This window comes from Pseudorasbora parva, chromosome 2 (assembly GCF_024679245.1).
Source record: "Pseudorasbora parva isolate DD20220531a chromosome 2, ASM2467924v1, whole genome shotgun sequence".
Taxonomy (NCBI): domain Eukaryota; kingdom Metazoa; phylum Chordata; class Actinopteri; order Cypriniformes; family Gobionidae; genus Pseudorasbora; species Pseudorasbora parva.
In genome coordinates, this window is record NC_090173.1 from 52,716,251 (window position 1) to 52,729,586 (window position 13,336).

The window sequence follows — 13,336 nt, forward strand, 5'->3', positions numbered from 1 at the left end:
CAAATGTAAAAGTTTTTTATTTTATTTTATTGAGTTTGCTTGAAAAAGTGAACCGATCTACTATTTAAGCTTATTCTTCCTCATAGACTAAATTTCTAGACACTCCTCCAAACTCAGACTAGACTTTCAGACTCTGAGTTAGTGTCGCTTTATCTTTTCAAACTGATCCGACACTGACGGGATGTTCAAATGAGCCACGACTGTTCAAACTACATCGGTCAGAATTCAAACTTTGACAGTTGCTGAGGCTCTTTAGTCTTTGGAGCTGCAGAAAACCGCCTTCATCCGACACACACATATGCCTGGCTCACACTACAGGTTTAGGCCGATTTATGCCCGATTTTCCCCTCCCGAGATTCTGAGAAAGAGTCTTTTTCCAGTACTCGATCTGTTCCGATGTTCGGCACAGATTATCTGGTAATGTGAGGCTTTCACAGATCAAATCTTGCACCTCCCGATCTGCTCTCACACAAATCGGGCTCGCCCCGATCATATCAAACATGTTTGATATTTATCAGGATGAGCAAGATTGTTATAACGTCAGTACTGTCACAACAGCCAATAGGAAACAAGTCTACAACGAGACGGACATTTCGAAATGGCGAGCGCGAGTTGAGTTGCCATAGTTTGCTGTAGCTCTCAAACAATGCTGGATAATGTAGTTAGTCTTCCAGTGAGCGCCGGCGGACATATATATGAATGAATAGTAAAAGGTGATGTTTCGTGCTGTCATGTGGGGTAGTAAATAGAGAACCGAATCGGGAATTGTGACTCAAGTCTCTCACCAAAACTATATTTGGATTATATTTTAGTATATTTGGACAATCTAGTGCTGAGAAACTGCTTATAAAATACATTTTTTTTAAATATATACAGTATTGTTCAAAATAATAGCAGTACAATGTGACTAACCAGAATAATCAGAAAACAAATGAGACCCAGGATTCATGATATGCACGCTCTTAAGGCTGTGCAATTGGGCAATTAGTTGAATTAGTTGAAAGGGGTGTGTTCAAAAAAATAGCAGTGTGGCATTCAATCACTGAGGTCATCAATTTTGTGAAGAAACAGGTGTGAATCAGGTGGCCCCTATTTAAGGATGAAGCCAACACTTGTTGAACATGCATTTGAAAGCTGAGGAAAATGGGTCGTTCAAGACATTGTTCAGAAGAACAGCGTACTTTGATTAAAAAGTTGATTAGAGAGGGGAAAACCTATAAAGAGGTGCAAAAAATGATAGGCTGTTCAGCTAAAATGATCTCCAATGCCTTAAAATGGAGAGCAAAACCAGAGAGACGTGGAAGAAAACGGAAGACAACCATCAAAATGGATAGAAGAATAACCAGAATGGCAAAGGCTCAGCCAATGATCACCTCCAGGATGATCAAAGACAGTCTGGAGTTACCTGTAAGTACTGTGACAGTTAGAAGACGTCTGTGTGAAGCTAATCTATTTTCAAGAATCCCCCGCAAAGTCCCTCTGTTAAAAAAAAGGCATGTGCAGAAGAGGTTACAATTTGCCAAAGAACACATCAACTGGCCTAAAGAAAAATGGAGGAACATTTTGTGGACTGATGAGAGTAAAATTTTTCTTTTTGGGTCCAAGGGCCACAGGCAGTTTGTGAGACGACCCCCAAACTCTGAATTCAAGCCACAGTACACAGTGAAGACAGTGAAGCATGGAGGTGCAAGCATCATGATATGGGCATGTTTCTCCTACTATGGTGTTGGGCCTATTTATCGCATACCAGGGATCATGGATCAGTTTGCATATGTTAAAATACTTGAAGAGGTCATGTTGCCCTATGCTGAAGAGGACATGCCCTTGAAACGGTTGTTTCAACAAGACAATGACCCAAAACACACTAGTAAACGGGCAAAGTCTTGGTTCCAAACCAACAAAATTAATGTTATGGAGTGGCCAGCCCAATCTCCAGACCTTAATCCAATTGAGAACTTGTGGGGTGATATCAAAAATGCTGTTTCTGAAGCAAAACCAAGAAATGTGAATGAATTGTGGAAGTTTGTTAAAGAATCATGGAGTGGAATAACAGCTGAGAGGTGCCACAAGTTGGTTGACTCCATGCCACACAGATGTCAAGCAGTTTTAAAAAACTGTGGTGATACAACTAAATATTAGTTTAGTGATTCACAGGATTGCTAAATCCCAGAAAGAAAAAAAAATGTTTGTACAAAATAGTTTTGAGTTTGTACAGTCAAAGGTAGACACTGCTATTTTTTTGAACACACCCCTTTCAACTAATTGCCCAATTGCACAGCCTTAAGAGCGTGCATATCATGAATGCTGGGTCTTGTTTGTTTTCTGAGAATCTACTGAACCTACTGGTAACTTGTTTGCCACGTAGCAATAAAAAATATACTAAAAACCTTGATTATTCTGGTTAGTCACATTGTACTGCTATTATTTTGAACAATACTGTATATTTAAAATATTTTACAAATATTTTTTATTTGATACGCAATAACTCAGGTAGGAAATATGGTCGAAGCCTAATTATTTTTTGGTGATGTTCCCCCATATGTGTCCTGCATCTGGATCATATTTTGTGTTGATAACATAAAGTAATCAAAAGTTACAGCATTGGGAACAAATGTAGCATTTTTGTTCAACCATTGAAATTTCTAAAACTGTTGTTTTCTGAGAGACATCCACAACTTTAAAGACTCATAACTCCAAAACTATAGCAAGGAGATTCAAACGGAAGGTATCATTTGTTAGCAAACTTTTTATATTTGTATGATTACATTTGGATAATATAATGCTGAGAAACTGCTGATAAAAGACAAAAATAGTATTATTGTTTTAATAATTTTATAGATATTTATTATTTGACATGCAGTAACTCAGGACGGAAATAAGGCATCATAAAAATTATTTTTTTGGTGATGTCCCCCTATATGTGTCCTGCAACTGAATTTTGTGATGATATCATAAAGTTAGAAAAAGTTACAGCATTGGGAACAAATGTAGCATTTTTGTTCAATCATTGACATTTCTAAAACTGTTGTTTTCTGAGAGACATTCACAAATTTAAAGACTCATAACTCAAAATATAGCAAGGGTGGTCAAATGGGTATAATATAGGTATCATTTGTTAGAACACTTTTTATATTTATCCTTTTTTATTACATTTGGACAAACTAATGCTGAGAAAAGCCATATTATAGTATTACAATATTATTGAAATTAAATACTATATATATATATATATATATATATATATATATATATATATATATATATATATATATATATATATTAATATAATATAATATAATATAATATAATATAATATAATAATTAGATGTAAAAATAGATGACATTATTAGCTTACAATCTCAGCTTTCCAAAGCATCTATCCATTTTGATCAGCTCGTAATGAGCGCGGAGTTATTCATCTAAACCGGAGTGTACCGCCCGCGGGCGCCCCCTGGCTGCTATACAAATGAATGGCCATGTTATTCAGAACTCCACTGATCAACACAATTTTCCCCTCCACGCTCTATGCATTCAAGACTCACTCCGCTCCAGCTCCGCTCCGGGTTCACAATTTCCCGCTCCGCACTCCCCTCCTCGCTCACTGATATCAGAAACACCGCTCCATCTTTGCTCCGAGGAAATTTGCGGCTAACTGCTAAAGTATTTTAGTGAGCTCTGAAATATCTCTATAAAGTTTGGTTTATAACCTGCATCAACTGAATAAAATTATAAAAAATAAACAATAGGAGATTAAGAGCCTAGTTTCAACGATTGGAACATTTGTGTGCATTTCCCCTATGCCAAACTTAATGGCTTTATCAGCATTAAAAGTTAAATATCATTGATGCTTTTTGCAGTGCAAATGCTGTTTGGAAGTTTGGAAAGATGAACGTTCTCATCAGTTATTTTATCTACGGATCAATACAGATTTCTGCTCATTCAAAATCATATAATAGAATATAACAGTACTGATAACTGTAAGCAGGTAAGTACTACAAGATGTTTTTGAATGCATTAGAGAGAACGATTACGTGTGTGAATAAGTGCTACCTGTTTAAAATGTGCTTGCACCCGATCATATCCAGTAGAAGGTTAAAAAAAATCCCTTAAAATGTAACATCCCGCTCCATCGCCGTGATCATCTGTATCCAGCTGGTTGTTTACCGTGTGAGTTCTGAACACTGCACTATGCTTATTAAAATCTTTTCATTTCTACACATATTAGGCTACATATTTCTCATGTCTGTGAGGCAAGCCTGCTGAGTTTCAGTTTATTTGAGACGCGCTTCAGTTCATGAGTGTAACAAGTTCGATATAGTGAGGAAGGAAGAGGACACGGGGGTCGGCAGGACTGTTGATGCTCTTTTATTCTTAATAACTCAAAACAATAAACGTGCACGCTTCAGCGTGTGTTTGTCTCTGTGTATGCTCAGTTTCGCTTCCGGGTCACGCACTTCCGGCTTCCGGATATCTCAGGGTCTCGGCATCAACAGTCCGACTCTCTCTCTCCTCGGTCTCCGGTTCCGCTGGTGTTTTATCCCGTCTCCGCGCTCATTACTAGAACAAGAGACAGGTGTTATTAATCTGCGTCCAACCCACTCACTTACCGCTCGTCCCGAGGCCCTCTCTCCCGCTGCAGACCTCGCTGAACCACGCCCCCCTTGCCACATACCCCCACCGCCCGACTCAGGCCGGGGAGCCGTCCGGCCTGCAGCCCCCCCCCCCCATTTCTGGAGAGGAAATCGGCCACAGCCATCTGAGCACCCGGTCTGTGGACCACCTTGAACTTAAACGGCTGAAGAGCCAGATACCAACGGGTGATCCGCGCGTTGGTATCCTTCATGCGGTGGAGCCATTGGAGAGGAGCGTGGTCCGAACAGAGGGTGAACTCCCGCCCCAGGAGGTAGTAGCGGAGGGTGAGAACGGCCCATCTGATGGCCAAACACTCCTTTTCTATGGTGCTGTACCTAGCTTCTCTCTTAGAGAGCTTACGGCTAATGTACAGCACCGGCCGCTCTCCCCCCTCCACCTCCTGGGCCAGGACTGCGCCCAGCCCCCTGTCCGACGCGTCAGTCTGCAACAAGAAAGGGAGAGAAAAGTCAGGGGAGTGTAACAGCGGCCCGCCACATAGGGCAGCCTTTACTTGGGTAAAAGCCTGTTGACACGGCTCCGTCCACTGGACCGTACCTGGTAGCCCCTTTTTAGTAAGATCAGTCAAAGGGCTGGTGAGGTCCGAATAATTTGGTATAAACCGTCTATAATATCCCGCCAGCCCCAAGAACTGTCTTACCTCCTTTTTGGTCTTGGGCCTCGGACAGGTTGCAATTGCGGCAGTCTTATCAATTTGAGGACGCACCTGTCCATGACCCAAGTGGAAGCCCAGATACCTTACTTCCACCCGCCCAATCGCACACTTCTTCGGATTGGCCGTGAGCCCCGCTCTCCTCAGCGACCTCAGGACCGCCCTCACATGCTGCATATGCCGCTGCCAGTCGTGACTATAGATCACTATGTCATCTAGGTACGCCGCAGCATATGCAGCATGGGGACGCAAAATCCTATCCATGAGTCGCTGGAAGGTCGCGGGTGCCCCGAACAAGCCGAAAGGAAGCGTGACGAATTGGTGTAATCCGAACGGCGTGGTGAAAGCTGTTTTTTCTTTGGACAATGGAGACAAGGGGATCTGCCAATAGCCCTTTGTTAAGTCCAGTGTCGAATAAAATCGAGCCGAGCCTAACCGATCAAGCAACTCGTCAACCCGTGGCATTGGATACGCGTCGAACTTCGACACAGCGTTCACCTTGCGGTAGTCCACACAGAACCTGACCGAGCCGTCCGTTTTGGGGACCAAAACTATCGGGCTCGCCCAGTCACTGTTGGACTCCTCGATTACTCCCATGTCGAGCATTGCGCCTAATTCGTCCTGAACTACTTTTTTCTTGTGTTCAGGCAAGCGGTACGGCCGGCTGCGAACTACCACGCCCGGCTCGGTCTCGATATGGTGCTGAATCAAGTCGGTACGTCCCGGTAGGGGCGAGAACACGTCGGCGAACTCCGCCTGCAATTTCGATAAATCAGCGAGTTGTAACGGTGAGAGGTGATCTCCCCCAGGGGCCAGCGCGACTGATTGCGCTTTAATGCTCGCCTCTGGCCCGAGATCATCCTCTCCCCCGATCACCGTTGCCAACAACACCGATTCCACCTCATTCCATTTTTTCAGCAGATTGAGGTGGTATATTTGACGTGCCCCGTTCCTATCGGATCGTATCACTTCATAATCGAGCTCTCCTATCTGTCGTGCGACCTCAAACGGCCCCTGCCACTTCGACATTAATTTTGAGCTCGAGGTTGGGAGTAGAACGAGCACTTTCTCTCCCGGTGTGAATTTGCGCAGTTTAGTACCCCTGTTATATGACCGGCTCTGGCGGTCCTGGGCTTGTAACAAATTCTCCCTAGATAGCCGCCCCAATGTGTGGAGTTTTGTTCGCAAGTCCATGACGTACTGAATTTCGTTTTTGGCCAACGACGGCCCCTCCTCCCAAGTTTCTCGTAGGACGTCCAGCACCCCCCGTGGCTGACGCCCGTAGAGAAGCTCGAAGGGGGAAAACCCCGTGGAGGCTTGCGGGACCTCGCGCACAGCAAATAAGAGGGGTTCTAACCACCGATCCCAATTCTTGGCGTCTTCTTGTACGAATTTACGGATCATGGATTTAAGAGTGCGATTAAACCGTTCGACCAACCCGTCTGTTTGTGGGTGATAGACGCTGGTTCGAATGGATTTAATGCCCAATAATCCATACAATTCGCTTAACGTGCGTGACATAAACGCCGTGCCTTGATCAGTGAGGATTTCTTTCGGAATTCCCACCCGGGAGATTAAACGAAACAGTGCGTCCGCAACACTCTTCGCCGAGATGTTGCGGAGAGCCACTGCTTCCGGGTATCGTGTTGCGTAGTCCACGATAACTAGCGCAAAACGATGCCCGCGTGCGGATCGTTCTAATGGCCCGATGAGGTCCATCGCAATTCTCTCGAAGGGGACCTGCATTAATGGAAGGGGGCGCAATGGCGCTTTTGGGGCGGCCAGTGGGTTCACCAACTGACATTCAGGACAAGACGCGCACCACCTGCGCACATTGTCATAAATGCCTGGCCAAAAGAATCGGGTCATTAAACGATTCAGCGTGGCCGCCTGTCCCAGGTGGCCCGCCATCGGGTTAGAATGAGCCGCCTGAAAAAGCATTTCCCGGCGGCTCTTTGGTACTAACAATTGGGTTGTATCCATTTTTGACTGAGCGTCTTGGGTCACTCGATACAACCTATCCTTAATTATGGCAAAATAAGGATACGTGACGGGCAATGCGGGTTGAAGGGGCTGACCGTCGATGGTGCGGACCTGTTGAAACGCATGTTTTAGCGTCTCGTCTTGAGACTGCTCCAGAGGGAAGTCATCGCGGTCCGAGAGAATCAGTCTCTCGACCCCGCTCGATTCCTCTGAAGCTGTTCCCAAGGGCCCCGTATCAGCCTCGCCAACCTGCACTCGCACCGCCCCGTTCCTAGCCTTGTTTCCCCAAGCGGCATCCGCGCACAACGACCCCAATAACGCCGAAAAGGCGGGCCAATTCGTCCCCAGAATTAGCGGATGCCGGAGGTGGGGACTAACCGCCACCTCAACACTATGCTTTTTCCCCCTAAACTGTATCGTGACTGGGACAACCGGATATTCCACCACATCCCCGTGCACACACCGCACCTTAACCACGCGGCTTGTATCCAACGCCCCAGGCTGAATCAGGCTTTGATGGATCGAGGTTTGGTTACATCCTGAATCCACCAAGGCCTGATATGTACCCCCCTTGATACTTACAGGAATTTGGTACTCTCCTGCTTGATCGGGGGTGGCCCGCTGGACGTCCGGGATCCGGATCATTGTTCCGATGTCCATCATCGGACATCGGTCCACAAAATGATCCGGATCACCGCACCGCCAGCAGGCCAGCCCAGGCCTACCCGCCGCCCCGGCGGCGGGGAGTGGGTTGGAGGCTGAGCGCGGATAGGGGGCGGAACCGGATCCATAGTCACTACCCGTCCCCAGCGGCCCCGCCCCCCTGGGCGGGACCCGCGAACTCCCCGACGGTCCAGGGCCCATCCCACCCCGGCCTCTGGGGGGAACGCGAGGAGGGCCTGGAGGGCGGGACCTGGGGAGAGGGACAGGTCGAGAGAGAGAGAGAGAAGGGGGAGAGAGAGAGGGAGAAGTTAGTGGGGGTGCGCCGACCCCCGGGCACGCCACCAGGTGGTCCTCCGCCAAATTGATGGCCGTCTCCAGCGACGTGGGCCGGTGGCACTGGACCCACTCGGCGGTCTTCCTGGGGAGCCGAGTGATGAACTGCTCCAGCACCACCAGATCGACGACATGGTCCACGTCGCTGCCGCCGGCCAGCAGCCATCTGCGGCACTCGTCCCGGAGCTGTTGGGCCAAGGCGAAGGGTCGACCGGACTCGCCCCACTCCAGGGAGCGGAAACGCTGGCGGTGCTGTTCTGGGGTCCGGCCGACCCGCTGAAGAATGGCCCGCTTCAGGTCATCGTAGTCCAGGAGGTTCGCAACCGGTAGATGTTGCGCGGCCGCCTGGGCTTCGCCGGATAGCAGTGGAATGAGGCGCACCGGCCACTGTGCCCGGGGCCACCCGCAGGCCTCCGCGGCTTTTTGGAAGAGATCCACGAAGGCCTCGGGATCATCTTCCGGCCCCATCTTCTGCAGGGGCACGTGCACCGGTGCGCTGGCCCGCCCAGCGGCCTCGGCGCGAACCTCCCGGTCCATCCAGCTCCGGAACTGCTCGCGGTCCTCTTGCTGGCCTTGGACTATGGCCGCGAAGCGGCGCTCCTGTTCAGTCCGAAGGTCCAGCAACGCCGTGTGATGTTCCTGGTGGAGGGCCGCGAGCGATGTTATGATCTCCGCAAATGGCGAGGCGGAGGGCGTTGTCATGGCGGCGGCTCTGTCCTGCTTCCTTCCCGGGTTTCGGCACCAGTGTAACAAGTTCGATATAGTGAGGAAGGAAGAGGACACGGGGGTCGGCAGGACTGTTGATGCTCTTTTATTCTTAATAACTCAAAACAATAAACGTGCACGCTTCAGCGTGTGTTTGTCTCTGTGTATGCTCAGTTTCGCTTCCGGGTCACGCACTTCCGGCTTCCGGATATCTCAGGGTCTCGGCATCAACAGTCCGACTCTCTCTCTCCTCGGTCTCCGGTTCCGCTGGTGTTTTATCCCGTCTCCGCGCTCATTACTAGAACAAGAGACAGGTGTTATTAATCTGCGTCCAACCCACTCACTTACCGCTCGTCCCGAGGCCCTCTCTCCCGCTGCAGACCTCGCTGAACCACGCCCCCCTTGCCACAATGAGCAATGAAAGCGATCACTTCCTCGACCTAGTCTACTTATTAATTTCTTATTTATTAAATAGCTACATGCAATTGATCAAAGAAACCTTTATTAAAATTAAGAGACAATTTGTACAAAACGAAAGAAAGGCTTTTTACAAAACAAAACTTAATATTAAACTAAATATAACCACCAAAATCATTTCTGACCCACTCGCATCTTTGCACTTATAGCCTATCATAATCAGATGAAATCTAAAAATAATATTATAATATTTAAATATAAATATGAAAAAAAAAATTGAACGAATTTCTGGATTTGAACGAACATAATTTTACTGGTGGGTTCATGAGCGCGCCTGCGGATTATTGAGCTGATCACACCGGCTCCGCTCCGCTCATTAGTCATTACAGGCTCGTTCTCTATACTTACAGTGAATGTGTCGGGCAGGGCCGGTCTCGGGTGCATGGGCTCGGGTAGGGTTGGGCTTTATTTTTTTGAGCCGATCTACGCTCTAGTTCTGGCTAAAAATGTAGTTATTATGTGCCGGCCCGTTGGCATGAATTGTAGTCGTGATGGAGCGGTAGTGGAGCGCTGAATTAGAGACGATAAAAGTGAGTGGGTCCAATATCATTGGTCTTAAAAAGTGGGTGGGTCTTGTCCCACCCACACACAATGGTTCTGACACCTATGTGTGAACCCTAAAGTTACAATTTTCCATCATGCTAGAGATATTAAATGTTACTTGATTAAATAAAGAATAAAAATAATTGCTAGGTAAACTGTTACCACCTCACATTTCAGCATTTGCTATGTCCAGGGAAAAAAGGACTAGGCCTACTGTCAATTAAAAATAAATAAAATAACAAATAAAGGACCAATAACTTGAATATAAGCAACAGCACAAATAAATACCGTCAAGCAAAGATACTGATAAAATAAACAATGCTTTTCAGGTTTTTTCAGGTAACATTTGTTTTTAGGTAGAGAAATTGAATAAAGTAATCAAATGTAAAATAACTGCATATTTAACTGTTTAAATGAAAGATTAATCCTTATTAAACTTACAAAAGCTATTCAATCAAGAGCAGTGAGTGATGTCCGGATCTTTTGTTTGACATTAAACAGACAGCAGTAAAGGCTACTGCCCCTTTAAGACCTGATGCAGGGATATGCTCGTCTTTCTCGACTGTATAAAGTTATCTTAAGCCATATTCTGCTTGGATACTCATCAAGATGGACATGATGACATGCTTTTTGTGCGAGTTTGTCCGTTCAAGCTCAAGACTTAAAAGAGAACTCTATATTTGCGCTGTGAGACGTGCGCGCTTTGGGACGAGTGCCAGAGACAGATCTTCTCAAAGTGCCACGAGTTCTCATTCGCGTCTTCTGTCCAATATACCCGGGTGATGGCGGAGAAAATGACTCGTCATATTAAACATACGACAGCACTCGCATGCATCAACAGTTTACAAAGAGAGAACGTTTTGCCCACGTTTTTCCTTTTATTATCGCTGTTGTAATGTATTACCGAGGAACCAGCACGTGTATCCATCGACAGAAACATACATAAAGCATTATTTTCAAGTCAGTCCATATTATAGGTGCGTCATCCGATGTGAGATGAACCGCGGTGCAAGTGCACCTCTTAACAGAGCTTTATCCATTTAAAGTAACGCTTGCTATTCAGATTATCGGTCAAAATCATTTCAGATCATTTACCTCAGGCGGTCTGTTTTGAACTGAAGTTCTGTGAGGAATAATCCGAATAAAATGTGCACAGAATTAAATGGAGAATTATTTCCATCGGCTGCAGTCAGCCGGTATTGGCTAATCACAAAAGTCGACATTGCGCTGCCATTATCACAGAATTTAATTTTTTTTTTTTTTTTTTTATCCTTATACATTACGTTACGTTTATGTGGCTATTATATTGTAGACTATTGAGTGGCTAAAATATTTTAATTAATCTCCACACACACAAAAAAGTAAACTTAACCATTTTTTCTCCAACTGGAACTCCGTCCCCCCTCAACCATTTTCTAATCCACACTGGTTTATTCTTACACTTTTGGTTTTTCCCACAACAAATGATCATTATTGATACAGCAAGTTTTCATGTTACAGTAGGCCTGTCCATTTTGTTTTCCCGCTTCCGATCTGCTGCGTAGATCACGTGACGCACTTCCTCTGGCATGATAATCTTAATAATATTTAGTAGTGTGTGATGCTCCTCGATTTTCAAATCTTGTAGTGTGAGCATGTTTAAGATTTGAAGGAAGAAAATCTGCAAAGATTCTCCTGAAGTGTGTGCTGCAACCAGATTTTACAATCGGATAGGATTTTAAAACTGCTGTAGTGTGAGCCAGGAATTACAGCAAACCCGAATGACATTTACCCAGCTGTGCATAATAGCACCAAATTCATAATAATAATGATAACAAACAATATGTGACCCGTCACGGAAACCAGGGACACAAGTCGGCAGCTCTACTTTCGAGCAAATTAAGAACTTTTTTTTTTCAAATTACATGATTTTCGTTTTTTTGCAGAATCTGTTAGTTGAAATCACGAAGAAGCCTCTCCGTGTTTGAGATGGCATTAACGGTAGGGGTGCAACGGATCGCTGTTGATCAATCAAAATCAAGAAAACTGACAAAATGGTAAAAGGTCTGAAGACTGAATCCGTGCGCCACGTGGCGCGGTCGCACGTTATTTTCCCTGAATTACTGCTGGATGTGAATTGTGCTCAATAATCGCACCTCTTTTAACAGACGTTTTGCACACGCAGCTGACATGAACCATACTTTCAAATAAACAGAAAAATATCCTTATGATGTGTTTTCTGTGATCAGTCTTTTGCGTTGTTTGAAGAGTCTGGGAAGAGTCCGCTTTTGTCCGATTCGCGAACTAATGACTCATTTGAACCGATTCATTTGAATGAACTGATCTGTCCAACACTGAACTCACGAATCGGTGTGTAATCATTTACTCACAACACCTCTGAAATGAGAATTAAGTGTGCTTACCCCATTAAACAAGAGGGGTTAGTACGAATTAGTCTTAATAATCCACATGTGTTTATTTTGAGTATTTATATGGATAATGTGTAGTAAATTACCACAAAAAAAATGAGTTTAGACTGGAATAAGGTGAAAGCAGAACAACTCAAGTTTAATTGTTTATGGCAGAGAATTAGACTTTTTGTTATTAAATTTTTAATCCTGCTTTTGAAGAAATGTTGCCAAAATAATGAATCAGTAAACCATGCAAACTGTGTAAAATTGAGGAACTAAAGAAACAAACATCAAGACATCATACATAATGAGATATCAAAATTAGATGAGCAACAAAAAGCAAAAAAAAAAAAATGTTAGCATTTATTTTACATTTATTGTCATTATTGGGCTCACAGATCACGCGGGTAGGTACTTTTACTGTTGGGGTGTGTGTGTGTGCGTGCATGCGTGTGTGTGGATGACCATGACTGGTCAGCCACCACCGAAGACCATTTCTGACTCAGGAAAAACCCACACGGCGTTTTTTTTTTTTTGAATCAGTTAGTTGAAATAGCGAAGAAGCCTCTCCGTGTTTGAGATGGCATTAACGGTAGGGGTGCAACGGATCGCTGTTGATCAATCAAATCTCGACCTGCGAGAGCAAAAGGACCACGCCCCCGAATTTGCATGTTCTTGTTGTCTTTCAAACTCCCTCTGCACGCGATAGGATAGCGCTACACCAACCAGAGCAACGACAAAGGAACACATAAACTCTGAAGTCATTCTTAAGAAGGGAAGATATGTTCAGTGCCACTCTTTGTTCTTTTCTCAAAGAAAAGCGGTAACACTTTATAATAACGTTCAATTGTAAGTCATTTATAAGTGGTTTGTTAATGATGAACTAATCAGTTATGATTGGCTTACAACTGAACGTTATTATAAAGTGTTACCAGAAAAG

General features: G+C 45.0%; 2 protein-coding genes across 3 annotated transcripts in view; one reads left to right on the forward strand and one right to left on the reverse strand.

The window, feature by feature from the left end:
- LOC137046630 (NACHT, LRR and PYD domains-containing protein 12-like) overlaps window positions 1–13,336 on the forward strand; it is a 340,026-nt gene that overhangs the window by 310,212 nt on the left and 16,478 nt on the right. The window lies entirely within an intron of this gene.
- On the reverse strand, window positions 4,326–9,398 carry LOC137046871 (uncharacterized). 2 transcript variants are annotated; one of them, XR_010899105.1, is made up of 2 exons: window positions 7,868–8,079; window positions 4,326–4,557 (listed from the first exon to the last, which is right to left on the reverse strand). XR_010899105.1 is itself a non-coding variant. In XM_067424314.1 (2 exons), exons 1-2 carry the CDS (start codon window positions 8,981–8,983, stop codon window positions 4,535–4,537), a joined length of 921 nt encoding a protein of 306 aa, XP_067280415.1. In that variant the 5' UTR covers window positions 8,984–9,398; the 3' UTR covers window positions 4,331–4,534. The 2 variants fall into 2 exon arrangements, 1 of the variants encoding a protein (XP_067280415.1); XM_067424314.1 differs by lacking the exon at window positions 7,868–8,079 and adding an exon at window positions 8,086–9,398 and having other exon boundaries at window positions 4,331–4,557.

Bases quoted from the DNA above. Each gene is read 5' to 3' on its own strand.
- LOC137046871 (XM_067424314.1), bottom strand. From the start codon at position 8,983: ATGACAACGCCCTCCGCCTCGCCATTTGCGGAGATCATAACATCGCTC. The intron at 4,558-8,085 runs GTAGTGACTATG...CTCTTGTTCTAG, and splicing joins GGCGGGGCCGCTGGGGACGG to TAATGAGCGCGGAGACGGGA.